Below are 26,861 nucleotides of genomic sequence, written 5' to 3'. Positions count from 1 at the left end.
CATAGACAATTATTGATTTTTCAGAATTTAATTGACTTTGAAATATGTAAGCAAAATAAAAAGCAGTGAAAGGGGAGGATTTTTAGAAATATTTGACTTAACTAACGTATATGTGCTCACTCCCTTATATAATATTGCAAAACATCTACAACAAAGCTAGATATAGTGACTGTAAAGACTAATGACTGTCTGAGCCTGATTGGCAGAGGGTAATTTAATTAACTTTAAGCCATTTAAAACAAGTTCAAGTTCTAATTTGACCTGTCCCCATGACCCACAGTCCTTATATCAGCCTGCTGCTTCTTAAAGGACCTAATCAATTCACATAAAACTGATCTATGTTGATAAAATGATCAAAGACCTTTTTATACACGTAAAATACACAAATGCATAAATCCTAATTTAAACAACTATATATTGTAAAAAATAACAGATTAACAGAATAACAAAGTATTTAGTGAGGTTATACTGAAAACTGTACAAAGGCTTACAAAGAAAACAATGATCCACGCACATTTGAACTTATATGAACAAAAGTATGCTGCCGTTGATAATGTGGAAAATAATAATGTTTAATGTTACAGACTGACTCGATATAGTTGATATTTCGACAAATATACTAATAATATAGTATAGTACTAATATAACATGTATCATATGTCATAACATATGTCCACAAGTATGTGGACAGCTATCCCTTCAACGCCTAGTGTACCATATTTGATACATGAAGTTTTCTGGAGTTTTTGAGACTTCAACATCATCTGTGTGTTTTTTTTCCTCCTGAAAAAATCAAAATAAATTGCACAATACATTTTTAAGCATTTTTTTTATCCCAGATGTAGCAAATATGAAATGTAATGTAATTATTTTTTTTAACATTTTTGTCAGATGGTTCAGTAAAATCTTCATTTTAAAAATGGCTTTTTAAAATTTCTTAGTTGAGGCTTTAAAGAGATATTTGTGCACAGCTTCTGTTTTTCTGGTTTCAGCCTTTTTAACAGGTGTTGAACCTCCTGCGACTATTTGCTCTGATTTAACAACAGTAAGGTCCAGGGGTATGTCTGATGCTGTTTAAAATTCTTGTTTTTTCTGAAATTGTCTTGAAAATATCTAGAATTTTTTTAACTGCTTATCCAGTTTGGGGTCATATCCATGGGGTCTATCCATCTGTCACGGCTAACACACAGGAGGTGGTTTATTTAGGCTCGCATTAACAGGGTGAGTTTAGAATCACCAATTCTTGTCTTTGGACTGTGGGGGGAAGAAAAACAGAAACACCCCAGCTGGTAGATTCAAACTCAGGACCTTCTTTCTATGAGGCTGCAAATGATCAAATGATGTCCTCAGCAGTGACTGGATACTGTGCAGATGTTACTGGCCTGGAAATGGTCACACGTGGACGCACAACTGGCAACTGCCCTTCCACGAGCCTGGTTCTCCATGCTTGATCTAAGGGAGTTTTCGATTGTTGGAGTTTTTCTGTATTATTGTAGGATCTTTACCTTAAAATATAAAGCACCTTGAGGCAACTGTTTGACAGTTGAATTACCAAAAATTAAAAAAAGGATCCTATGATTTTTGTGCAGTTACAGTTACTATTTGCCACATAGGTTAGTTTAACTGAGACATATTAAAACCTTTAAATTCCTTTTAAAATTTCCTTATTTGTGTGTGTAGATAGCTTTCTATATAACTGTGCAGGGCTGTCGCTGATTTTGCATAAACAGAAGAACTGAGAGCAAAATATCCGTCTTTGCACCTCTTTGTTTACACCCTAGATGAAAGCAGATGGGCTGGAGGTTTTTGCGCGCAGACAGGTTGCATTTCAGGACATGCAGTCATCGCCGCTCCACAGCGCCCCGCTCCGGCCTGCGCCTGCACTGCGACGAGAAGCCGCGCGCGCCCGGTGAGCGACTGCCGCTGAAGAGACGAGACCGCTGTCTGCACTCAGGTAAGAAAACCCAGACATATTTGTTTTATTTAACCGATCCGGTGTGGCTGCAATCACACCGAAACATAAGGAGAGCGGGCGACGTGCGGCTCAAACCCCGCGTCGTAATTCTGCATCGGCATTCGTCCTGTCACTTGATATTTTATTTGCATGAGGTGGGAGAGGTTGGGCCTGTGCGCGTTTTACGTATAGAAATATCATGCAGTTGAACACGAGGCGTATTTTTTTTCTCTTATATCTCATGACAGCGCAGATTCTCCTGCAGCAGCTTCGTTTTGCGTGTTTTCGGGGCTCACGCTTTTCATTGTGCGCGATCTGCTCCTCCATCGACCTACAATAAACAGAGAAACGTGTTTTTGTTGCAGCCATCATCGCACCAGCCCTGGAGGTGCAGTCACCTCCCTACAAACACGATACATTCAGCGTTTTTCTTCCTCCTCAAGAGGAAAAAAATGTCTCCATCATCCTCCGGAGCAGGTCCTGTTTTCGTTACTGCCACTCTGGTGCTGGCGCGCAGTAACGAGACTAATCCTCCAGAGTATTTATAATCTCATTAATAAAGAATCCCATGGGGGCAACAAAGCGGTGTTATTTCTCTAAGATTTACTGTAATTTAATAACACTTTTGTTCTTTGTGTCGTCGGCTTTGAGTGTGAATTTATGGCTGTATGCACCCCCCTCCCCTCCCGTTATTCTGGATCTTTCGCTTCTTTCTTGCATCTGAGGCCTAAATGCTTTCCAGACCAGCTTCCTCACAAACCAGCTCCTTTGATTTTAATATGTGAGATTCTGACATGTAAATAGATGCAAAAACGAGAAGCCCCTGGTGTATGTAATTGATTTCCGTGCGTCTCTGCATTGTTTCGAGAGCGGATAGTGTTGGAAATCGGGATGAAGCAGCGCTTGTGCGCAAATGCCAAGCCCTTTTTTTTCGCCTTTTTTTTCATATTATCAACAGAGGAGAGCGCCCATGTCTCCGTGTGCTGTCACACGGCCAGTGCAGTGAACCAGGCTGCTTATCTGACACATATGGGCTCTTGGGTAATCCTCCCAGGGTCAGCGGACGCGATCTGACCCACAGTAGGTGCATGAAAGCCTTTTAACGCGAACCCTTTATGCCCGCCACATGAACAATATGTGATTTTTTTCCCCTTTTCGGTTTGGTGGAGGGATGTTGGAGTGAGAATCTCTCGTCTCCTTCCTCGGACACACCTCTCTCCCACCCTCACTGGTTCTCACTCATTGCATCGATTTCTGTAACAATTACAGTGAAGAGGAGCGGGCATGTTGTAGTCCGTAACCGCAGCTGGGAGCCATTCCAACTGATGCACAGAAAGCATTGAAACACATCTCAGTGCCATCTTTTTGTTTTTTTTGATAAACTCAGTCATCCTTCTGCAAGTTTCTGCAGCACTTGGGCACGACTGGAGAGACACGCTGGTATGTGCACAGGGAGGTCTGAGAGGGGCTCCTCCCCCCAAAAAACACTGCTGGACATGTTCAGATCAGCCTTGAGGCATCTATCCTCTAAAACCTTTAGACTATAGCTGATTCTCTGCTTTCGATTTGGGCATCCAAACCTGTCTAGTTGGATTAGCAGCAGAACAAAGCTGGCAACTGAATGCACACATCTCCAGCCGGGGGTCCCAGGTCCACTTCTTACTGTATGCATAATTAATTGAATGCTGGCAATATGAAGCACAATTTCAACTGCAGACAAGCCAGACGACGGTGCAGAGTTGTTGAAAACTGTCAATAAAAATAGAAAAGTTTCATATTTCAGTTATAGCAGAACTTAAAAGACATTGTCAGTGAGTGTTGTTATATTTGAAAAATCACTGTGCAGCATATTTGGTACGATTGCTTTTATGCATGTAGATGAAATAATGTTTGATAACAGTTAAGTTGCCACCTGGTTTGTCAGGGACCAGAAATATGCTGGGTCTAGATTTTAGCCTTGAGATATGTGATTGTAAGCTTGATAATTCTACATGATATATTTTTGGGAAAGTTATTTTTACATACTGATGCATGTACACTGGCTGTATTTTGGGTTTCTGGAGCACAGCACACAAAGTTTGTGAGCATCAAAATCAGCATAGCAGAAGTCGAGACATCCCTACTTTTAGTCGCTAGCAGGAGTCAAACCCACGCTCTCCCAAACTCATTAGCTCCACCTCATAATGCAGGTACCTCTTAAAGGTTAGAACACAGGTTATTTATCTATATTTCCATTGAAAACCTGAGTTTTACTTTCTCCACTACACTTTTAAGGGACATGTCAAGCTTTTTACTCTGGAACATGTATTACTCTGACATTTTTCTACAAAAAAGACCAGCTTGCCCAGCCATTCTCCTGTGTCTCACCACAGTTGTGGTTTCTTGTTTTCACCAAAGAGACATTTCCGCTCCAGACCACTCAGATGTTTTCATTTAAGTAGCTGTTTGAGGCACAAAGAAGTAAAATCATCCGAGTCTTCGTAAGACAGGGAAATATATGCAGATTTGTTCAGCAGCACTCACTCATCAATCATCTGACCACCCCTGAGATTTATTCTGTGATCCTTTACATTCTGATTTTGACTGTATTTTTACCTCTTATGATGTATTTTTACATTGCTCTATTAGTAGTTTATAAGTGAAAAAAAGGTGTGTTTAAAAAGCCAAAGGTCTCAAACTGACCCGACCTCCTTTTTGGGAATCATCAGCGGCGATGAGACCAAACAGCGTCCAAGCCTGAAAGCGATGCATCAGGTCAGGAGTGTAACTAGGAGCAGTCTCATCATTTAACAAAGAATGGGGTCGTGCAGGATTATTACAGTCCCAAGCATTAGACACGGTCATCACTTGTCACTTGGCTAGAAAACATCAAGCCTGAACTGTCAAGTCAGAATTGGAGGTCCACCTAAAACAGTAGCAGCAGTGCATAAGGAGAAGATCCCGAAGGGGAGATTGGCTAAATGTGGTTTTAGTCCAGAACTTTATGATGGCACTTTGTACTTTTAAAGCCTTTTCCTTCTACACACGACACTCATTCAGGTATGCAGGTGGGTATGCTGTACAAACGGAAAAGAACTGACGAAGAAGCTGAAAGAAAACCTAAAGAACTGATAACGCAGACGTGTGTAATGTAGTTAAAGATGCAGGCTGATGTGAGCAGCGCACACATAAATCAATCACTCTCCTTAATGTGACTGCTGACTCCATCATGGCCTCAAGCGTCGGGCATTATGAAATGAATCTGCACTGAAGTGCTCCATTTAGCAAAGACTGACAGCCTGTTGGCCCACGTCGGCTCGAGTCCAAAGGCAACCGCATCCAGCCGGCCGGCTTCAGTTTGGACGGACCCGCCTGCAGAGCTTAGGCTGGCAGAATAAACAGCACCACAGCAATTAAGTCTCCAGAGTGGAGCTTTTCTAAAAGTTACTCAGATTTACTGTATTTGGCTTCAGAGCTCAAACAGGCAGCTGAGCTACTGATTTAAGGAAATATTCTTTTAAGTTACTTTATTATTTTTAAAAAGGCTCAAACTCCTCAAAAATGTCCATGTGCTGCTCTTCACCTGTTTTAAATGATTTGAACATTGCAAGAAGTTTGAGCACGTCATTGTGAGAGTTTGAAAGTTGTTTCCCACATTTAGATACTCTTGATTTATAAGATATCTTTTTGATATCACTTTATGTGTGCATTCATTCTAGTTTACTGAACACATAAAGGACAAGATAAACCTCACAGAGGTGTAATGTTTCACAGAACAGGCCTTTTTCTGGATGCGTTGCCTCATTAAATAGAAGAAGAAATGCCACAGCAGGATTTCAGCTGCATTCTTCTACACACTTAATTGGCACCATGCTGACTGAGGACTGGCTCATTGCATTGGGAAACCTGTGTGTGTGTGTTCATTGTGAACATACAGCAGCAGCTGGAGTGCCTGATTATTTAACAGTCTGCACTGTGAAAACATGAGAAGAATTCCTCATATCTTGAATTCCATACTGCAACATTGTGGCCTCAGAAATGTCGCGGTTTGTCTTTTACTTCTCTGGAACCTAGAAGTACAAGTCTGGCATTGATTATGTGCCAATTATTTGAATGTGAACTGAAAGGAGGATGCGTGTGAAGATAGCAGAGCAGGGCGTGGCTGAAATCCTGAAGGTGAAATATTGCAAACATTAGCTGCTTGTAGATGTGGGACGGCGGGGTGGTGCCGTGTGCAGACCGGCCCTGCAAGATGTTTCCCCTCCAGCGCTTAGATGGAGGGGAAAATGGAAACGGGCTCCACCTTCAGCCCCTCCGCTGCAGGGCCGGGCCCACATTAGGAAGGTAGAGTCAGAGTGTGCTGGCTGCCGGAGGCTGGGCCAGAGCGCAGACAGAGGGAGAGAGCGAGTGGTGAGCAAAGTAGGTCAGAGATACAGAGGCAATCAAGCATGAGAGCAGCATCCTCGTCTCTCAGCTGAGCTACACGCAGGGCTGCTGAGCCGGCAGGCCCGTACACAGCATCAGACGAATGCCTTTGTTTCTCAGTGTGAGCCATTTTACCTCTAAAACGGTCACACAATCAATGATTTGGTCAATAACATTAGATTGGTTGAGAGTTGTTGGGATTTGTCGAGTATAAATCCTAAATATAATCTTTCAGCTTCTCAGATGTGAAGTTGCTGCTTGTTTTTACTTTTATGTCAGTGTAAATGAAATATCTTTGTTTTTGCACACTAAAAACAGAAAATCTGCCCAGGTTTCTTCTGCAATACATGGCAGCTGAGACCATGACTCGATCAATCCGTAGATAAAACTTCATTAATCTGTAAAAATGCTAAGGACTGAACTGGATTTGTCTTATTATGGTTCCAAAATAAGCCTTAGACTGTATATAAAAGATGGACATGGCCACTTTGGCGCGACCTGGTTTGTGAAGTTCTGTTATGAAGACCATATTTGGACAAGAAGATGGAGTGCTAATATAAAAGCTAACGCTGGCAAACGCTGCTCAAAAGCTGTATCTGTGCATCATACTGAAAGAGATAGTGTTAATTAGTGCTAAGTAACATACAAAAAGACAAGAAAATCATTAAAACTGGAGCAAAGACTTATGATAAGTCCACTAAAATTCTCCAGAAAGCACAAACACAGTTAAGAGGCACAGCTCAGTTACTCAATATAGTAGAAATGAGCCGTAATGTGCAGCTAAGGACCCGTGCTGGCACTCATCCACTTATACAGACAGTAACCCTCATTATTATTTGTCAATAAAGGATAATTAGGAACTAAAACTTTAAAATTTTTCTGTTTTTTGGGCCGGCTTTAAGAATAATGCATTTTCATAATTTTCAGTATTCAAGCTTAGACAATGTTAAAGAATACTAAGGGTCCCCAGATTGCTGCATATTTGTAATTCTACATGTTCAGATTATAAAGGAAGCTGCACAAAATGTTTGTAAAGTCAAATCTGAGTCCACTTAACCCTCGTGCCATCATTATGACTTGCAGGTTTGCAGTTCTTCTAGTAGCCAACTTTATATCAGAAATAAACATGTTTGCAGCCTGTTACAGATATAACAGCTGACAGGGTAACCTTTTTATAACTCGTCTCTCTGGATTCTGGAGTTATGGGCGTGGTTTCTTTGATTGACAGGTGTCCTCACCACTTGATTGTTTTTAAGCTGTTGGTGCTACTAAAGTGTTTAATGGGAAATAATACATGGCACAGCCCATCTAAGTAGTTTGTGCTTCACTTTTGATTAATGAAATTTTTCAGTTTTATTGTTTGGTTAGTTGGAAGTACTTAACAGATACCTGTGTCTACTGTTAGCTGATGACTCAGCACTCCATTCACATTTAAATATGGTCCCTTCTGGGCCCTAAAAGCCAACATGACAGTGGCCAAAGTGCGGCTGCATCTTTATATATAATTTATGGTTAATCTTTATGAGTAACATATCAGGAATTCTGCAGGGATTCAAACTTATCTTAATTGTCCCACTAGGGGAAACAGCAGAAACACAGGAAATAAAGTGCATCTTGCTCTAAATTTGAGCTAAACGCACACACACACACACACACACACACACACACACACACACACACACACACACACACACACACACACACACACACACACACACACACACACACCCCCATCTAATTTCAGACTGCTTGTCTCACTGAGTGCTCAGAGCTCTTGGAGCTGTGTCAACATCCCTGTTGACCGAGCTCCTTGCAGAGGCACGGTCTGTGCCAAGATCACATTTTCACACGCCCCTGAGAGGAACAAGCTGCATCAGCAGCCCTCTGAGGCTTTTCCCCCTCATGAAGCTGCGACAAAGGCTACTGTCATGTTCCCTTTCTGCAGCAGGTGAAATGTGTGTGTGTGTTTTTGTCCCAGTTCAAATCATTAAGGAGGTGCTGGTCCTGTCCAGCAAAGTGTCTGGTGTAAAGTTTGCAGAGGATCGAAATTAGTGAAATGCTCTTGGAAAGGAGAGTTTACAGGACTGTTTCCTGCCCGAGCATTTCTGATAATGGGTTTAAGATCGCCTCTATTTTTAAAATTAGATGTGGTGAATCTGTTATGTATTTGAGCTATAGGTTCTTTATTTTGGCCTTACTGTCTCAGGCAGAGGATATGATTCACACTAACGTACAGTGCTCGTGTACACATGATTATCTGAAGGATCTGCCCCTTATCAGACTCGAGTTTGTTTGCTCTCCAACCGTCTGAGCTCCCGGATGCCGAGTGAACGACCTCTCAGAGGGATTGTCTTTGCTGGCACGAGTGCTGCCTTCTCCTTGTTGTTTGGATTCTGTCATGTGTAACGCTACAATGAAGGGTTTTGTTGGGGAACTGTGTGTGAGGGCCGGGAGAGTGCACTATTCATTAGAGCTCCTATGGGATACACACTTATATAATGTATTGGGACCTCCTCCTATGTTAATGAGGGTTTTTTTTGTCTGAATAAAACTGCTTTTAATCCATGTAGTTGTTGTTATCATTAAAGTACAAATAAACAGGCTGGCGCTTTTCTATTCAATTTGACTACTCAAAGTAGCTGTAGCTGAGAAACCAGCTTATCTACTGTACAGCTGAGTGAAATGGCAACAACTTGGCTAATGTTGACATGACAAAGTAAGGTGTGCTTCTCCAGACAGTGTGTGGGTCTGTGTTTAATGCTAAGAAGGGTGGAGTCCTGTGATTGGCCCATTAGAGTTTGCCCTCTTTGGATTGGGCCATTGGATGGCTCCAGCTGACATCCACCTTTTCTCTCTCCTGGCAGTGAGCTACAACAGTTTAAGTAGCTCTTCAGTGTTAAACTGTAAACACTGAGCATACTCTGTATAAACCACACACATTAGTGACTCTTTTTGTTGAACCATCTCTCCTGTTTTTGTCCTATAACAAGGTTTATCCTAGTTATTCGGTAATGAACATAACAGCTACGTCTTGGGTTAATAAATGACTTATCTGGGTAGCTCAGCTCCACATGGCCGAGTTTTTAATAACTTAAAGAAAGCCAAGCTTCTTCAGTTCTAAGAGCAAATGTGGAGAGTCCCAGATTTTAAGCCCTATGGGAGTGTCCCCAAGAGGGTCATGGACCCCCTATTGATCCTCTGTCTAATCACATGAGCCAAGGTGTGAAAACTGGTGTGGGTGAACCCTGTGTGAAACCTAGCTCCACTCTATCATGTGATTTACTGAGGTCAAATGGCCCAGGATTGACCTCAGTAAATTGTGACCCATGCCGCTTCCCGGTTGAGAGGTGAAACGTCTTCAAGAAACTTAAAGAAGTCCAGATGCTTTTCTTTCCAAGCTCCTTAGACCTGATAGATATTATTCCTTTATAGAAGTGAGTGCCACACTTTATTCTGCTTCTTCTGCTGGAAATACTCACTTTTCACAAGTCACTACGATGACCTGGATGACAGAGAACCTTTACAGACAATATCTATCAGGCTTTGACGAACTCACAGCAGGTGATTGGATGAATTCTCTGTGTAATTGAACTATGAGGAGAATCAAGCTTCTTTGTGAAAACGAGCGTCTCTGTGGTGCTTAAGCCTGATCTTGTTTCCACCTTGTCCCTTTTCTGCCATCTGTGCTGAATGTGGAGCGCTGTTTAAACACCCAAGGTCAGGAGATATGAAGGTACACAGAGGGAAGGTCACATAGCTGGGCTGAGCGTGGCTTTAGGGTGGGTTTTTATAGGGTGGGGTAACTATAGCAACAGTTCAGGCACTGCTGCTCTTAAGACGACGTTTGCATCAGGTGACGTCACAGGAATTCGTGAAATTTGTTTTCAGTAAAAGCAGAGAGTGCAGGTGTTTCCGTATGCGACTGGCATGCTCCTGAACAACTCCTGGGTGATGTGTTTAGATGAGGAGGAGGCCCTGCAGCAGATCCAGGACATAGAGACACTCTGTCTCTCAGCTAACTTACATCTGTGGGCAGAACCTCCCAGAAAGACCTGGGGGAGGTGGTTGGTGTGAGCGAGGTCTGGACATTTCGGTAGCACTGAGCTAAAGTAAGGGCAGCAGAAGATGGAGCAGGTTTTTCTTTTTTTTAAAATAAGCGTTTATGAGGTTATTACGATTTTATAAGCTGCTCCTAGTATTTTCATGTATAAATCTTAATCTGTAAAGTAACGAGTAACTGTATCGGCTGAATAAATGCAGTAACAGAGAAAAGCCCAGAAGGATAAAGCTTTAAATGGGTCAAACTTTCACTTTCATTCTTGAGGAAATCCACTCTCCCTCACTGAGTTAGAAGCAGCAGTTTTTGCACTTGCTGATTTATTTCCGTGACTACTTTGACAATTTTATGTGCTACTATAATAGCCGCTTTAAGCTGTATTGTACATCTGAGAGATTAAAGTGTCATGTTTATGTGCCAAAGTAGACATGAGGGCGAAACCGAAGGCCAGAAGCTGCCAAATCTGCATCACCAAACAAACTCGGGGCATGCAGTTTGGATGCACAGACTGATTACGGCATAAGCTGTCCACACTGCCTGGGTGTGTATGTTTGTGTCAGAGGAGAGGGAAAAAATATGATTCAAGCTGAAAAGCGCTGATGTAACCAGAGGCTCGGGTTTAATCTGACATGTAATCCTCTTTTTATGAGATTGGACGCAATTCACATCTCGGCGGTTGAAGGAGCGTGTCAGTGTTGTGTTGTGGGGAGCGTTTGCATCCTGATGACCTGCCTGTCACGGCTGAGAGGTGGCTGCACTTGTTGTTGCACTTAGTCAGTGGGTGTTTAGGAAGTGCAGCCCTGTCACAGCGAGGACAGCGTGCACATGGGCAGAGGGCACTATTTTTGTCTGTGAGGCTGTAACCTGAAGCGCTGACCCCACGTCAGGATGTATAAATAACAGGGTTTTCACAGGCACAGTGTCTGTTTACATTCTGTGGTGACGGGCTTGTTCTGCAGGCCGGAAGACAAAGTGTCTGTTAAGTGCGCCATCATTACAGCCATTTTCTTGCTTGTCAGCTACTTTCAAGCTGACATGTGCAACGTGACACACCCTGGACCTTCAGTACTTCATTAATTTGCTTTTTTCTTCCTGCAGCCTGACCCGCGACTGGCAATGGAGTACGTGAACAACGCTTCGAACAGCTACAGTTCTGGAGACACCATGAGCAGCTCCTTAGCCAACATGACCATCAAGGATCAGCACCATCAGGAGAACGGAGTCAAAATGAAAGGTCAGACATTAGAAATACAGTCTGGAAGCAAATAGGATCCAACACACAAATGCAAACTCACTAAAAATGAACAGAAAGTGTCTTTAATGAGATCTTTTTCCAGCTTCAGCTCACCTTGTGAGTCCTCTGAGCTCCACTGGTGGGTCTGAAATCAGACTGATGACAGAGAGCTGTGAGATGTTGCTGCACTTTGGTTGGCAGATGATTCGGATTAAACAATGAGCAGCTTTCTTTTCTTCTGTCTGCAAACCATTATTTCTCACAGCACGAGTAGAGATGATGCTATTTTTGTCCTGTTAGACCTACGCATGTTCAGTTTCCAAGGATACGAGAGATTACTTATCTGATGGTGCACGTCCAAAGAATCTGTCAATTCCACGCTTCTCATTGATCGCAGCCAGCCGCCCCTCTAGTAGAGGGAAGACAGGAAATTACATGGCCCCACTCTTCATCAGTATAAAAGCATAGAGCGGGTTACTTTATGCAGTCAGGGGGATCCAACGTGATACAACACCTCTGGAAACTCTTGAAAAAGTATTATTTTTAAGGAAAAAATTAAGACAACGGCAACTTTTTTGTATAAATGTGGTTTTTGTAGTATGGGGAAAAACTGTGCAAGTGTTGGTTTTGGTTTAATATCCGGGATCAGCTCGTGTGAGGGCTTTATATGTTCAGCTCAGACTGTAGGAACAGGAGAGGCCTATCGATGATCTATCACCACCTTTTTATCACTTACTTTTATTACCACAAATAATTAACTGTAAAAACTTAGCTAAGTTAAACTTTAAGTAAAAATCAGTGTAATATGAATCATTTTAATATAATTCCATATTTTCCCTCCGTTGTCCACCTGCACTGACTCCTGCACTGAGTATCGCTGGGCTCATAGTCGAGTGTCCAGTGCTGGTGTGTACCATACGTTCTCTGAATATACCCGAAGACTTATATATTATTAGTCTGATGAAAACTGACCTACAGAAGTACAAACTCATTTTGTACACCAGCAACAAAAATGCTAAATTCGTACTTGTTGGTTTGTGAGGTGCCCACAACAATAAAACCTCTGCGGTATTATCATCCTTGTTCCACCTTAGTAACAGCTTCCTGAAAAGGGATCAACGATGGACATAGCCACCATGATCCCACCCAGTAATAAAACTGACTGATTGATCACTGCGTCACTGCTAACACTGAGGCTAAATGTTACATGTGGATAAATAGGAGGAGAGCCGTTAGCAGGCTGTAATCAAACTCTATGATCACATCACATAGACTGAGCTAGCTGCTAATTATAGCGAACTGTAAAGATTTGTCTGAAATTACAGCATGTTTGAGTGGAAATTATGTAAAATATTTTAATATTTAAATATTAATGTTTGAAACTTTGTGCTAAAGAATAAACAGTTTTGCTCTTTTGTGCAATAAACACTTTTATTATGTGATTTTTTAACAGTAAGTCTCTTACCTATTTAGAATTTATAAGCATATAAAAGCCTGGAGTAAATGATTTGTCACACCTCATAATGTGGGCGTTTTCCTTTGTAGCACTGATGGAAAGAGGCTGTTATATAAACAGATTATGAAACCTAATTAAACACAGTTGCCAAATTGTAAAATCCAGTTTGTCTTCATTAGAGGATTTAAATGCTTTATATTAATTATTACATTAAACTACATTTTAATGTGTTTTAACAACGTATGAAATGCATGTATTAGCTGTGTTTGCGGCTCACAGGTAAAGGGTTTCTAATTAAAGCTTTAATCCTAGAATAGACATCAAAGAATGTCAAAGAGAAGAATTTAAATGTAGAGTTAAACCAAATTTCACTGTCGTCTGGGTGGAGGCCGAGCTCCTGAGTTTCTACAGAGCTTTGTTTTAATCTCTCCTTACATAATGGATAGAAGACATGCTCGACTGCAGCTGCACTGTGCTCTGTAATCCGGGCATCTGGGTCAGACCCCTGAGAAAGAGCCCCGTCTCCATCCAGCTCCACTGTTCGCTCGCAATTCAGTCCATAAACAATCGGGCCTTTAACGCAGCACAGAAAGCATTTTCAGAAAGCTCCATTTGATGACTGAAACGTAAACGAAGAGCAGATAAATGGCTAAAGATGCATCGTGTTTGCTTCACTGTGTTTGGACAGATTTATTCGTCACAGAGCGAATAATCAGTGTCAGACCTCTCAGCAATGTGTTCTCCCCTTTTTTTTAATCTACCCAAATCGACCACATGGCTAATTAGTACGTAGCCTAGCTTTCCCCAGTTTACAGCCCTCACTAGTGCATTCGTTCTCCCCGTTTCCATTTCCCATCATCTTATGTGCTAACAGGAAGCAGCGCACAGAGTCAGGTCCATCTGCAGGGGTAAACAACACATGTATCAGCAGTGAAACACAAAGTGAGTATCCCTTTAAGCAGCAGATGTGGTGTGTGGAAAGTGACGTATTTGTAAAGTGAGATTAGTTAGTTTAGGATATTTAGAGCTTTTAGCCATCTGATGGTTTAGAGGTGCTTTGCTTAGTTCTTTGGAGTGATGCATACAAAATTAAACCTTTCAAAACTGTATCTATTGATCTGCAAGGAAGTGCGATACAAACGAGATAATTTAGTGTTTTAAGAATTTTGTTTTCAACTGTAATCTCATAGTTATGGGTTAAAAATGTCATAATTAAGAGATTTAGAGACTTTCCTGATCTAATACCTCATAAATATTATTGTAATAACAATTATAAAATTAGATCCCATAATTAAGAGATTATAAACAGAGTTTCATAATTAATCCCATAATGTTGATTTATTTCAGAATTACTGAATTACAGCAGCATGACATAAATAACAATTAAGAGAAAAGGCATCATAAAGAGTTCATTATTCTGATAAAGCTCTAGTGATAAAATCACAAGAGCCTGTCGTAATTTATTGTCTCATAAAAATAACTTGATTCAGAGGTTTTTCTAAGTTACTCACATTACTGGATGTCAGTATCACCAAGTCGTTACAGATCTGGAGGTTTTTGTAATTTTATAGTAAAATAAGTAGATCTTATTATAAATAGGGAAGATTCCCAATCTCATTACATTAAATTATTGTTTCATAATTACAAAATATCTCCTAATTTAGATATTTAGAGTCAGAGTCCATTTATCCTCTCGTTATTATTAAAAACATCTCATCATTACAAGAAAAGACATTCTCATATTTCTGAGAAAACCAACTCCAGGATAGAATTTAATAAAATACAGTAGAGTTGTGCTTCTGAATATGAATTTTCTAGACTGATCTCAGGTGTGTTGATTCACGTCGATGTACACAGCGTGAAGATTTTCCTGTTTTTGGTCGTAGCTCGTACCAGAGTCTGAGTCCATAACGGGACAGATTATAACATTTCGGCGGTGTCATTAAAAACGCAGTACACCTCCAGGCGTTTCTTGGTTGCCGTGGTGACACATCCCCACTGTGTCTGGACTGTCACAGTCCATCAGGATGACCTGACGGACACACAACAGTATAATCCAGGAAATATATGTCTAGTTTTCTAAACCGGACCTTAATATAATCCAAATCTGCCGTGTAGCCCTCAGTCAAACTGAGGCTGACGATGCTGTCTAAATGCATCATTCCAGAAATAGTCTTGCTTTTTGGAAAATCGAGGCAGTAGCTCTGCTATAGTTCAGTATTTATTGTTTTAAGGTGAGTAGACTGTGAATAAATGTGTTACTTCCTTAAACAGAGCCGACTGAAGACTTTTCATGGGTCTGGGTTTAAATGTCAGACTGCCGCTGATGTCTTTTAACCACTTTGAATTCTGCTTCACAGCGGACCTCTAAGCGGCGTGTGTGGTTGGTTTTTTCCAAGTTTCTGTCACGATTACCTCGGCTTTGACCTCCAGTTTACCTTTGATTTGCAGAGGATGAAGCAGCGCTCAGTGAAAATGGGGTGAATTCTGTGTCTGAGCTCTCTCAGCCAGACAGCAGCCACTGTGATGACGAGGTGCAGCCCGGTACGCCCGCCTGCGCTTCTGACATGAAGCCTGAGCTGCAGCTTAACCCGTGTTTTAGCTCTTATTTAGCATGGTTCAGTTTGTGTGCAAATCATCACTTGATTTATCTTCTTTATTTAGAGCTCTATTGAGAGAAACGCTCGTCTTGGTTTGCTGGTTTTCTTTTGCTCCCTAGCTCTAACCTTTTATGATTCAAGTTTGAGTTTTCTTGCTAAAACCTTTTGATTTGCCTGATTCTACAGCGAGTTGTGTTGTTACCACACAGAGTGCAATAAGAGCCAGCGAACATGAACAGATCAGTGACTAACATGGATAACAATGCCCCTCTGTGCCTGCAAGATGTGGCCACAGTAGCGTCACTCCAGCCCGGGTCGAGCAGGCTTTGATCATAAATACTGAGACTGACAGCTTTTCCAAAGCGAAGCGAGGTGGGAAGTCATCGGGCTGAAAAACCTCCTTGATCTCTTTAACAGCTTCTGAAGCTGCTGACGTGTGGTAGTAAACACAACATTAGCCTGAGCTGTGTGAACCTGATGAAGTGTCAGATTAGACTTTAACAATTCCTGTTGATGTTTGACTGAGATCCATTTATCCAACAGCAGAGGCGCCTGCAGAGAAAGCAGGAGCTGAAGATACAGAGAGCACCACGAGCAAAGACGAGGGGCAACTCGGTACGCCTCCAGACGCTGAGCTGCTGCCTCTTTTTTGCTGCTCGTGCTTCCTTTTGTTTCCCAGCATCGTTAAAAGAATAGCAGGACATTTTGAGAAATACACTTACTCGATGAGAAGCTGTTACAGCTGTTAGTTTAGCTTAGCTTAGCATGAGACTCCACTTGTTTACGTGGGTCATGTATTTAGTGGAAGCAGGAGGCCGCCTGACACGTCCTCTAACACTCAGAGTTATTTATTAAAAGAAGTTTTCTCACGTGAACTACAATTCAATTCAATTCAATTTTATTTATATAGCACCAAATCACAACAACAGTCGCCTCAAGGCGCTTTATATTGTAAGGTAGACCCTAAAATAATACATACAGAGACCCCCTATGAGCAAGCACTTTGGTGACAGTGGGAAGGAAAAACTTCCTTTTAACAGGAAGAAACCTCCGGCCGAACCAGGCTCAGGGAGGGGCGGGGCCATCTGCCGCCACCGGTTGAGACTACAGAAGAGGTCGACTTCATTCACATTTGAAATGCTCAAAAAATTTGAGGTTGAGTGCATGCAGGAGACCAAAGTTGGTATCCCATTTTGGGAAGAGGAAGAAAAAGGAAAATTCCATTAGAAATAGATACCAAATTGAAAATTTGGGGAGTTCTAATGAATTTAATATTGGCTGACCTTCTGTCTCCACAGATATGCATTAAGAGACACGGCCACACCATGCTATATAATAGCTAACAAAATGCAGTTTAATTAAAATTGTAAATATTTTTTATTTTACTGGGGGTAGAAGTAATGATCAGTGTCCTAAATAAATGTTTATGAAAATGTGGGCAGTAAAGCAAAGTTAAAAATATATGACTTTGCATCTATAACTATCATGTCAGCTAGTTGTCTCTGTTACCCATTATAACATTGCTCATTATAAGCTAAGCTAGTTGACTGTAGCTAATATTGTCTTTATTTTGCATGTACAGACGTGAGAACAGTGTTAGTGTTTCAGCCCGTTCTTCCCAGACCATTAAACACTGTGGTTATTCTCAGAAATTCCTCCAATGTTATTAAGATTGTTGCAAGCTTCACTTTTTTCTGTGGATTTTGTTTTTCATATCCATTTTCTTTCGCTTTCACACATTGTTTGGTTAGTTGGTTAGTTTTAGGCACAAAAACTACTTGGTGAGGTTTAGAGAAGGTTAATGAGTCTGGATAAAAGTCGCCCTGCTCAACCTTGCACGCTGTAAAATGATATAAAAGCTGATGGTGAGTCGTCACTGATGCCAGAGGACACCTTTATGACTTCTTATTCTTAGATAACTCTCACAGAAGAAAGCTATGTGATAAGTGTATTTTTCAAAGTGTCTGACCAAAGCTTCCTGCTGCTGCTCTGTATGTTTGTGCGTGTCTTTCAGCATCTTGACTGGAAAACGGAGTTTCTGGGTTTCTGTTTTGCCTTTGCTTTTTTCTTCCAATGCTTACTTTCAGACGGTTATATATGCGGCCCCTTCCAGAACTGCAACATGATCGTAAGCAGGCTCGAGAGGCAAACATGTGCCCCTTTTTTTAAACAAAAAGATGGTTACATCCTGGCTATTTCAGAATGAAAGGAACATCCAGACCACAGGCAGATTTAAGAGTCCTGTGATCTGTTAAACAGATGCACGGTTGCGGGGAAAGCCAGGGTAATGTTAAAAACAGCTCAAGTACCACACAGAGCAGCGTTCAGTGTGGTACTGCTGCACGAGGCAAGAAAATAAAAGCCTGCTTATCCATCTTTATGATTTTGAATGATGTCTTTATCTAACCTGTATTTGCTGTGGGCTTTCTGCTTTGACTAAAGACATGCTGTATGCAAGCTTTTATTGATTCGTTTGCACCGGGTGAGTGTATTAATCACACACAAGTGACAGAAAGCCATTACTGACTGAGCTCTCTATCTTTTCCATCTGTCTCATTATGTTCCATCAGCAGCAGGAGCGTCTTCAACAGGTAGGCTGTTGTATGTTTTATTGATTGCACGTAGACAGTATTTATTTACTGCAGGAGATAGATATGAATGAGCCTAGGTGCAATGAAAGCAACCTCAGAGAGGAAGCAGCTGATCACTCTGTTGTATTTTAGTATGTTCCATATAGTGTTAAATTAAATGTATCCTCTATTTTATACAGTTGTTGTCAGAAGTTTACAGACACGCATGAATATTGTGGTAATTTTGGGCTTTTAATGATTTCTTCAAACAGTTTTTTCTCCAGGGTTGAATGATTGTGCAGCATACATCTTTATTGACTTTAAAAAACAAAAACAAATAAAGTTTTTGGGGATTTTCTCTAAGCCACACATGGTCAAAATGATAGTTTCACTCCCACTAATATCAGTTTAAAAGTCCCTTAGCAAGCTGCAACTCGGCCGGATGTTTTTTGTATCCATCAACAAGCCTGTTGGCATAATTCTGTCTGGACATTTGCCCACTGTTCATGGCAGAATCAGTGGAATTAATTTAAAGTGGTTGGTTTCCTGGCACATACTCGACTTTTAATCGTAATCCACAAATTTTCAAATCAAAGCGTTAAGGTCGGTGCTTTGGGGAGGCCATTAGTTTATACGTGTATAGTCTTTATTGTAGGGTCTTTACCTTACAGTATAAATCACCTTGAGACAACGTTTTTTGTGATTTGGCGCTATATAAATACAATTGAATTAAATAGTCCTTCTTCTTCATTATTCCATCCACTTTGTGTGATGTTTCAGCATCACAAGCAGCAAAACAGCTCCAGAGCATGATGGTACCACCACCATGACAGTTGGTACAGTGTGCTTAGGCTTGAAAGCCTCACCTGTGCTCCAAACATCATGGTGACCAAACAGCTCAATCTTTGTCTCGCCTGGTCATCAGGCTTTTCTCCAGAAGGCATTTGGCTTAACTGTAAAGGGGAAGTCTCAAATTTCAGTCAAGCCTGAAGGTGTTGGTGTTGGTTTTGGAGCATTGGAGTTTGGATTTTTGGAGGGCTTTCTTGTTTTGGCATCTTCTCAATCCCTGAAGATGTAAACATTGCTTCACTGTGATCAGTCATGCTGGTGTTCAGGCAGTTTCATGGCAGACTTAAGCCTTGGTGGTTGTTCCTGAACATCCTAACCAGTTTACTCTCATCTGACGATGACAGTTTGGGTCTTCCTCAGCAAAGCAGTGACAGAATAACTTTTACCTTCATACAGTTGTTCAAACTGCTGATCTTAAAACTGCAGTTTTTTAGAAATGGCTCCAAGGACCTTTCTAACTTCCAAATGCTGCAAAGAAGAACTACCAGCTGTAATCAATCACAGTCACTAATGAGAAGTTAATGGACCTCTGCTTTGTCAAGTTAGAACCTTCAACACCATTAATTCAAAGATTTAAGTGGATGTATGTCTGTATCTGAGCCTGTGTCTACAATTTAATATTTTTAATATATTCAAACTCGTGTTAACCAAGTCCTTAAACATGTATGTTGTACAATCATTCCACCTCTGGAAAAGAAACATTTCAAGGAAATAATTATAAGGCTGAAATCACCACAGCATCCATGTCTGCATATGTAAACCTCTGACCACAGTTTCTGATTTTCCTGCTACTATATTAAAGAGTCTGGAGTGTTCCACCTGAATTCAGATGTAATCAGTCACTTCAGTTTATTTAAATGGTAAAACACGCAAATCTTTAAAATGTGTTCATCAGTTTCCTTTAATGATGCGTTTATGGATTAAAGGTTAAAAACACCACCACCTCCTTTCGGCTGATTCCTTTAAGGGTCGGCAGATCATCTGCCTCCATCTAAACCTTACATCCTTACAAGCATCATTTTAAAAGTTCAAAACAGTAAATATAATAATTTAGCATGAGTTATTATTTTTTCATTATTTTATTTTTAGAGTATTTCTATAGTTTTAAAACGGCACTAACCCTCACGCATAACGGTAACAATAAGAAACAATAAAGCACTTTTTTTTTATAATTATTATTCAGTTTTTACATTTTTTATATTTTCTATATTTTTTTATATTTCAGCATCTGCAGTTTTCAATTTGAGATTCCTGGAATTGAACATTATTTTCAGTTTAAAGGGAAAGTGTGTTATAATGAATTGTTTTTCTGATATTGACCGTTTGACCAGATACTGTAAATGTTAGTCCCCCAAATTTCCACAAAAGTAGTCCTGACACGTCGGTGTACACAGATAGCCTCCGTATTATATCAAAGTCGAAGGAATTTATGACGTTTTTGGCTAATTCAGCTGAAGGACTGATGACCTCATGCCACGGCAAGGTGTCCAAATTTGCAAATGTTTCTTCTAGGCTCAGAGTATTCATCATATTTTAACGAAACTTGCACACGGTGATCGCCTAGTGCGTCTTCCCTCAAACTGTCCTCGGGCTCAAGGTCACTGTGAAGGTTGACTGACTGGTGGAGGCAGAAATAAATATTTATTCCTTTCTTCACAACCGTGGCTCAGTGTGTTGGATGCAGTGCAGCCAACTAAAGAAAAATCAAACTAGAAAAAGAAAAATGACACATCTTCAACTTAAACATGATCCTGTAAATGAAACTGAATAGAAACAGCTCTGCACTGGGCTAAACCTGCTTTAACAACGGTCCCTGATAATAAAGACTCTGTGGTCCGCTCTCCATCATGACCTGGCACCGCTGAATCCAGTGGCTCGTCCTACTATTTAAAATAACAATTAAATATAAATCACATAAGTTAATGGATAATTCTATATGTTTAAGGAAAAATTAATTTATAGTATAATAATACATGTATTTAACTACATAACTGTTTAAGGTTTTTATCATTTAGTGTCAGGATGTGGAAATGTGCTTCTTTGCGTGATCATTTAATGATTCATTTTTGCATAACTGTATGATATTAATGTCCAAATACATTCTTGTGAAACACTCCAGACTCGTGTGTGTACTTAGAGGTCCGTTGTGGGGTGGGATACGTTATTTTTGCACTGCCAGAGTCGGCTCAGAAAGGCTTTACATCACATTTTAATCACTTATTCTGTAACAGCATAAATCACTGGTCTGTGTGTTGTGTTCACTGGAATGCATCATCTCTCTGTCTGACACCCAACTGTGATGCATTATTTTTTATTTTGTTTTCATGTGAACTCACACTTTTCCACCTTTAATCACTTCTGGGTTTGTTGTGTTGCATCATCACCGCTCACAGCTCTCTGAGTGTCTGGTGTTTGTTCTGGGTAATCAAACAGTCTTTTATTTTCCTTCATCACTTCTCCACTTTCTTTTTTTTTTGTTTCATTGGGGAGATGGATAACAAGTGCTGCTGTGAATGTCACCATTAATCTGCTTTCCAAACAAATTAGCGAGGCCTGGTTCTGGAGTCCGCGGTGAGTTTGGATTTGCAGAGTCCGATCTGCACGGAGACACTGGGAAGGGCGTTGACTTCATGGGAGCTTCCTGCTCTCTGGACCCAGGAAGCAAAGCAGTGGGAGAGTGTGGGAAGAGGCTAAGTGAGTCTTCGTGGGTCTCTGAAGACCTCAGCTGCGGGGCAGAGATTAAACGGGACATGCAGGCCAGCAGGGGGAGCCCTGAGTGGGCAGGAGCTGCAGATCCTCAGAGGGCCATCAGTCTCGACGCCTCCGAGTGCCTCAGCGAAATGAGCAACCTCTCTGGAATGTCTTTAGTCCGCAGCACGGCTTTGGAGGACCTGACATCCATTGGGGACAAAAACTTGTGTGTTCCTCAGGTCGAGGAGCTCATTTCTGAAGAAACAAATGATGGACTGACTGCTGAAGGAGCAGCTCCGAAGCCCCTCGGTGACTCCGGAAGCAAAAATATCACATCAGAAACACCCCGGGCTCCTCATACGCAAAGTGCGCTCCAGTCTAGCTCCGATTCTCATTGTGAAGACCTTTCCGAGAAGCAGAAGAATTGCCGAGAATTGCAATCTGACATGGCAGCTGAAAACAGCGGTGACTCATCGTTACATACAGCCAGCTATTCAAAGCCTGACATTTCTAATGACTCAGAGATGAGGAGCGGTGTGGCTCAGACCACCGGCACCGCCGAGCTCCAGAAAACGCCCCCCCAAAGCACCCGAGCCAGAAAGTCTTTGGTGCCGGTCGCTGTTTTCAAAGGTCTGTGTGCTGTCATGTTCACCAGTTCAGAACCAGTCCTCTTCAGTTCACTCCTTCCACTCCTTTGATTTCCAACGCAGCTTCTGCTCTGTGTTATGCAGCACTCTCCCTCCGAAGTGTTTCTATGGACGTTAACTTTGACCCGAGGAGAAGCTTGTCGTCCTCCCTCCCCCCACTTTAGCTTTTTTCTTTCATCTCTCCATCTCTGCTCACTTTGCTGGTTATGCAGCCCTAAAAAAAAAGCCACCTTTTTGTTTTATGTGTTTTCTTGCATGCTGCATACCCAACATCACTCATTTCACTTTCCATGAGAATGCATTCTGGCACGCTCATGGAAGCAAAAGTCTTAACTTATTGCACTTGGGTGGATATGAAAAAATAATATAGATATTAAGCTTTTAAAAAAAGGTGCCAAAAGCTAAAGTTTGCTTCTATTTCTTTTCTATAGCTCAAGGAGTGATGGATAACGGAGATAAGGTACGTCACCAACGGCATTTTTTAGGTTCAGTCGCTCATTTCTTTACGCCTTTTAGTTGTTGTGAAATATTCTGGTTTATTAAAAGCTTTGGTTTTATTTTCTTTAGTTAACAAACACGACATATTATTACCCATGTCTATCACATATATTCAACATTTAACTGAACTCCTTCCAGCGACAGTGTTGAGCTCTCAGTAATTACTGTTTTATTATCAGACTAAGAAAATACTGCAGTTTAGCTCAAACTGGAGCACAAACACAGCAAACTATAATATTTATTAGATAATCCCATCAAAATGCTGCAAAAGCACCAATATCAAAAACCTGGTGGACTCCAATTAGTGGAGGTGATTCATAATAAGCAGCTAGCAGCTACACCTGCCTGTGTTGGACATTTTAACATGCGAGTCTATGGAGATTCACTCACATTTGGAGCAAGTCTCAAGTGGCCACAGGAGGAATTGCAGTTTTTAGGCACTGGCCTCATTTCCCAGGATGATGCCTCTTGACTTGAACCAACGACTCTATAAAAGCTGGTTCATGCACCTGCCTGATTTGCCCAAGAGCACACCCCCTTGAACTTCCAAGTATAATAATAAGAATAAATTGGATTGGACGCCCTATCTAAACAGCAGGGAGGTGGGGCTTCTGTGCCTGCGATGACCATATTAGGACTATCCCCTCTCTTGGCACTACATGTGTTTGTGTAAATACAAGATCCAAGTTATAATAAACCAGAACATTTTATTCATGTCATAAAAAAAATCCTTTATTTTTATCATCTTTCAGTTATTTTTAATCATTCTTTTGTTTTGTGGTCATTGTCATTAGACCTTTTGTTTTTCATTCATTTCTTCCTCTTCATGAAAAAGACTCAAACTGCCACAACACCGACCTCTTCCCCTCAAAGACCGTCCATAACCGCCAAGGGCACCAAATCACCCGCATCCTCCCGAAATGGCCACAGCTCGATCCCCATTAAAGTCAGCAGCACAGGGCCCAGACAGCCCGGAGTAAGTACAGGTCTGAATGCAGCTTAGAGCTCAGACGTGAGCCGACTGACTCGCGCTCAGTTTTCTTCACACTCGCTGACTGAATCTTGTTTGAAAAGGTCAAAGAAAAACATGGACTGGAACCTGATTCCTCCCTCTATTATCACCGAACATTATATGAAGAAATGACTCATCAATTCGTCACTGATTAGTGTGCAATGTTACTGCATTCAACCATCTCCAAGAAGTCTCTCTGCTGGAAACTAAAATAGTGTTGTGGTGACTTTCAGAGCGGTGCAAAGTCTCAGACTCCAGGGGCCAAAACTTCTGCCAGAACTGCAGCTCAACCAGGTACGAGCCGAGGACTTTGTGCTAAACTCAACTTTTATTTTACTGATTTTAGTATGGAAGCCTAAAGCGGACTGTATTAGCCATATAATTTAAACCTGAAACATGCTCATTTTTACAGCAAAAGGGGTTTGGCTGTAAATTTACTTTTAGTTTGCAGACTGTGATTGCCCTTTTCAGTTAAATATTTCGGTATTTTTTTTATGCAGAGAGTCAATATTCACAGTGTTGACCCTTCTTATTCACACCTTGTGTAATTCTCTGCTGGATATCAGCTTCTGGGCCGACTGATTGAGATTCATCCATCTGGAAAATATGTGTTCGCCGACTGGCTGGGAGTGGTTGTTAGAGGTTCCTAGTGGTAGTTGCTTTGGTTGCTTGCAGATTGCTGCAGTCACTTGTAGTCCCTGATAGACACCGAGCTGCCTGCAACACTGGCCGTGCTGTAGTGCTTGTGCCTCACCATCTCAGAAGGTACAAGCAGGTTTTAGGTACCTCACAACTACCTGCAACCTCCAGCAACCACATGCAAACCAGCTGGTAGAGGTCGCTGACCAGTCTCTGTGTGACTGGATCAGTGGTTAGGAAACTGCCCACATCTAACCAAGAATCAGTGGACTCTTTGCATAAATGTGATTTATGTACCAGTAGAAATGTCATTATTCTTTACTAAATCACAGAAACAGGCATGAAATAATCTCCCCCCAAAATCCAAAAGCAACAAAGTGAATGAAAAACAGAAATTGTGTCGGTGGCTAAACAGCTGTGCAGAGAAACTCTTCAAAGAAAGAAAGGCGCCTAACGGGTAAAATAATTATTTAGTCTGCTCTTAAAGCTCATTTTTAAATTATTACTTTAATATAGGCTTCCGTATTTTTGGAGTACGCGGTAATGATGTGTTATATTTTCTGTGATCTAGCTCGTGCCAACAAATCCCTCACTCCAAAAAATGAAAAAGGTAAAAAAAATCAAATCAAATAAAGCAAATGATTAGAAATCGCTTCCAGCCTTGCATGGCCACAATGCCACGGTCTGATCTGCTGTTTCTGGATCAAACTCGGTCAGCTTTTAGCCAGTAGAGCTCCTAGTATGCTTTATTTTTTATTATTTTTTTAATGATTTCTTCTACATGCATGACTCATCACACTCCTCCTAACTTATAATTTCTCTGGTTCCTCTAGATGCCAGGAGTGGACAGAGCAGCCCCGGCACTCCCAAATCCCCCGCTAGTCAATCAAATTCTGCAAAGTCGGGGGCTGATGCCAACAAAGTGAAGAAGGTGGCTGTGGTGCGCTCCACCCCCAAATCCCCGGGCTCGCTGAAGAGCCGTCCACCGGCTCCTCTGGCCGCCGCGGCGCCGCTGCCAGACCTGAAGAACGTCAGGTCCAAGATCGGCTCCACAGAAAACATCAAGCATCAGCCCGGAGGGGGAAAGGTAACCCGGGAAATACTCTGAATACACCCCCTCACAGAACACCGCCCACTGATCCACTGAGTTTGCAGATCAGAGGTTTAACATTCACGTGACCGAGTGGAGTCGTCTACGATCCAGGCGTATATTTCTATGTGCCATCGTGGGTTTTTAATCATAAAACCTTTTCCTGCCACAAATGTGTCCCTCTGTTTCTGCAGCGTTTCATTTTGGCCTATTGGTGTATCGCGGATAGCCACAAAACTGTTTTTAACATCATTTCTTCCTCTTTTAATCGTGACTAACCGTGGCTAACAGACCGAGAGCCTTGAGAGTCGTTCCATTTATAAAAACGATCAAATCTGAGAAAAGTTCCTCAGAATCAGCTGATATTTCTGCACAATAACGTGATGAGATCAGGCAGGAAGTTCAGGTTTTGTCCAGGTTTCAGGTCTGAGAAGCACCTCTTAAAAACTGCAAATCAGTTTTGTGTAAAATCTGATGACCCCACTCGGTCATTTTACATGCTTGAGTTTTAATACCAACAAAGAAGGCCCTGAACCCTTTGTTGTTCCTTCCACCTACTTTTTCCCTTTCGTGTTTGTTTCCAGAGTGGATTTGCTCATTTAGTTTTTTACTTGCTCCATTGTTACTTTTATTATTACATATAGGGCATTATTTCAGGGGACGGCAGCTATGAAGAGAATGAAGAGCACACAGATTAACTAGTTAGTTTAACTTGGAGAGAAGAGCACAGACAGGTGAGGGAGACAGGTGTAACAGTGAAGATGTAAGGAGGATGTAGTGAAGGTAAGTGGGAAAAGAGGATGCTGGGTTGAGGCAGGTGGTCTGTGTGGTGACCCTAAAAAGAGGAACCGAAAGAAGAAGACTAGATGATGATGATTTGTCAGGGTTCAGAAGTTCAGGTGTTACTATACAAACACAAGTCAGGCAGCTGACTCACAATAATCCGCACACTTCAGGTCTCAACAGACAAATACACTAAAGATTATTTTAATCAAGTTAGTTTTGATAAGGACACAATGTAACTTTTTTTAAAAAAGATCTTTTATTATTATTTTTATTTTTTTATTTCAATATTATTTAGCTCTAATCTTCCCGGGGCAGCCGTGTCTCTAAGAAATGTTTGTGGAAGTAAAACGCCAGTCTGCAGCTCAGTGTGTCGA

General features: G+C 41.4%; 1 protein-coding gene across 24 annotated transcripts in view; it reads left to right on the top strand.

Moving 5' to 3' along the window:
- Window positions 1-1,831: 1,831 nt before the first annotated feature.
- Window positions 1,832-26,861, top strand: part of mapta (microtubule-associated protein tau a) — a 36,581-nt gene continuing 11,551 nt past the window's right edge. For 5 of the 24 annotated variants that reach the window (XM_063482537.1, XM_063482530.1, XM_063482531.1 and 2 more), the window contains exons 1-10: window positions 1,832-1,954; window positions 11,514-11,649; window positions 13,892-14,047; window positions 16,249-16,320; window positions 18,276-18,296; window positions 22,894-22,922; window positions 23,796-23,936; window positions 24,206-24,266; window positions 25,183-25,221; window positions 25,445-25,698. In XM_063482537.1, the coding sequence (XP_063338607.1) occupies window positions 11,532-11,649; window positions 13,892-14,047; window positions 16,249-16,320; window positions 18,276-18,296; window positions 22,894-22,922; window positions 23,796-23,936; window positions 24,206-24,266; window positions 25,183-25,221; window positions 25,445-25,698 (891 nt within the window). In that variant the 5' untranslated portion in view covers window positions 1,832-1,954; window positions 11,514-11,531. Of the gene's footprint in view, window positions 1,955-11,513; window positions 11,650-13,891; window positions 14,048-15,556; window positions 15,650-16,248; window positions 16,321-18,275; window positions 18,297-22,893; window positions 22,923-23,795; window positions 23,937-24,205; window positions 24,267-25,182; window positions 25,222-25,444; window positions 25,699-26,861 lie in introns of all 24 variants that reach the window. The other 19 variants (XM_063482526.1, XM_063482525.1, XM_063482524.1 and 16 more) reach the window with 19 other exon arrangements.

Source organism: Pelmatolapia mariae, linkage group LG8 (assembly GCF_036321145.2).
Source record: "Pelmatolapia mariae isolate MD_Pm_ZW linkage group LG8, Pm_UMD_F_2, whole genome shotgun sequence".
NCBI lineage: Eukaryota > Metazoa > Chordata > Actinopteri > Cichliformes > Cichlidae > Pelmatolapia > Pelmatolapia mariae.
The sequence above is the reverse complement of the archived record's forward strand: the minus strand, read 5'-3'. Positions and strand labels throughout refer to the sequence as shown.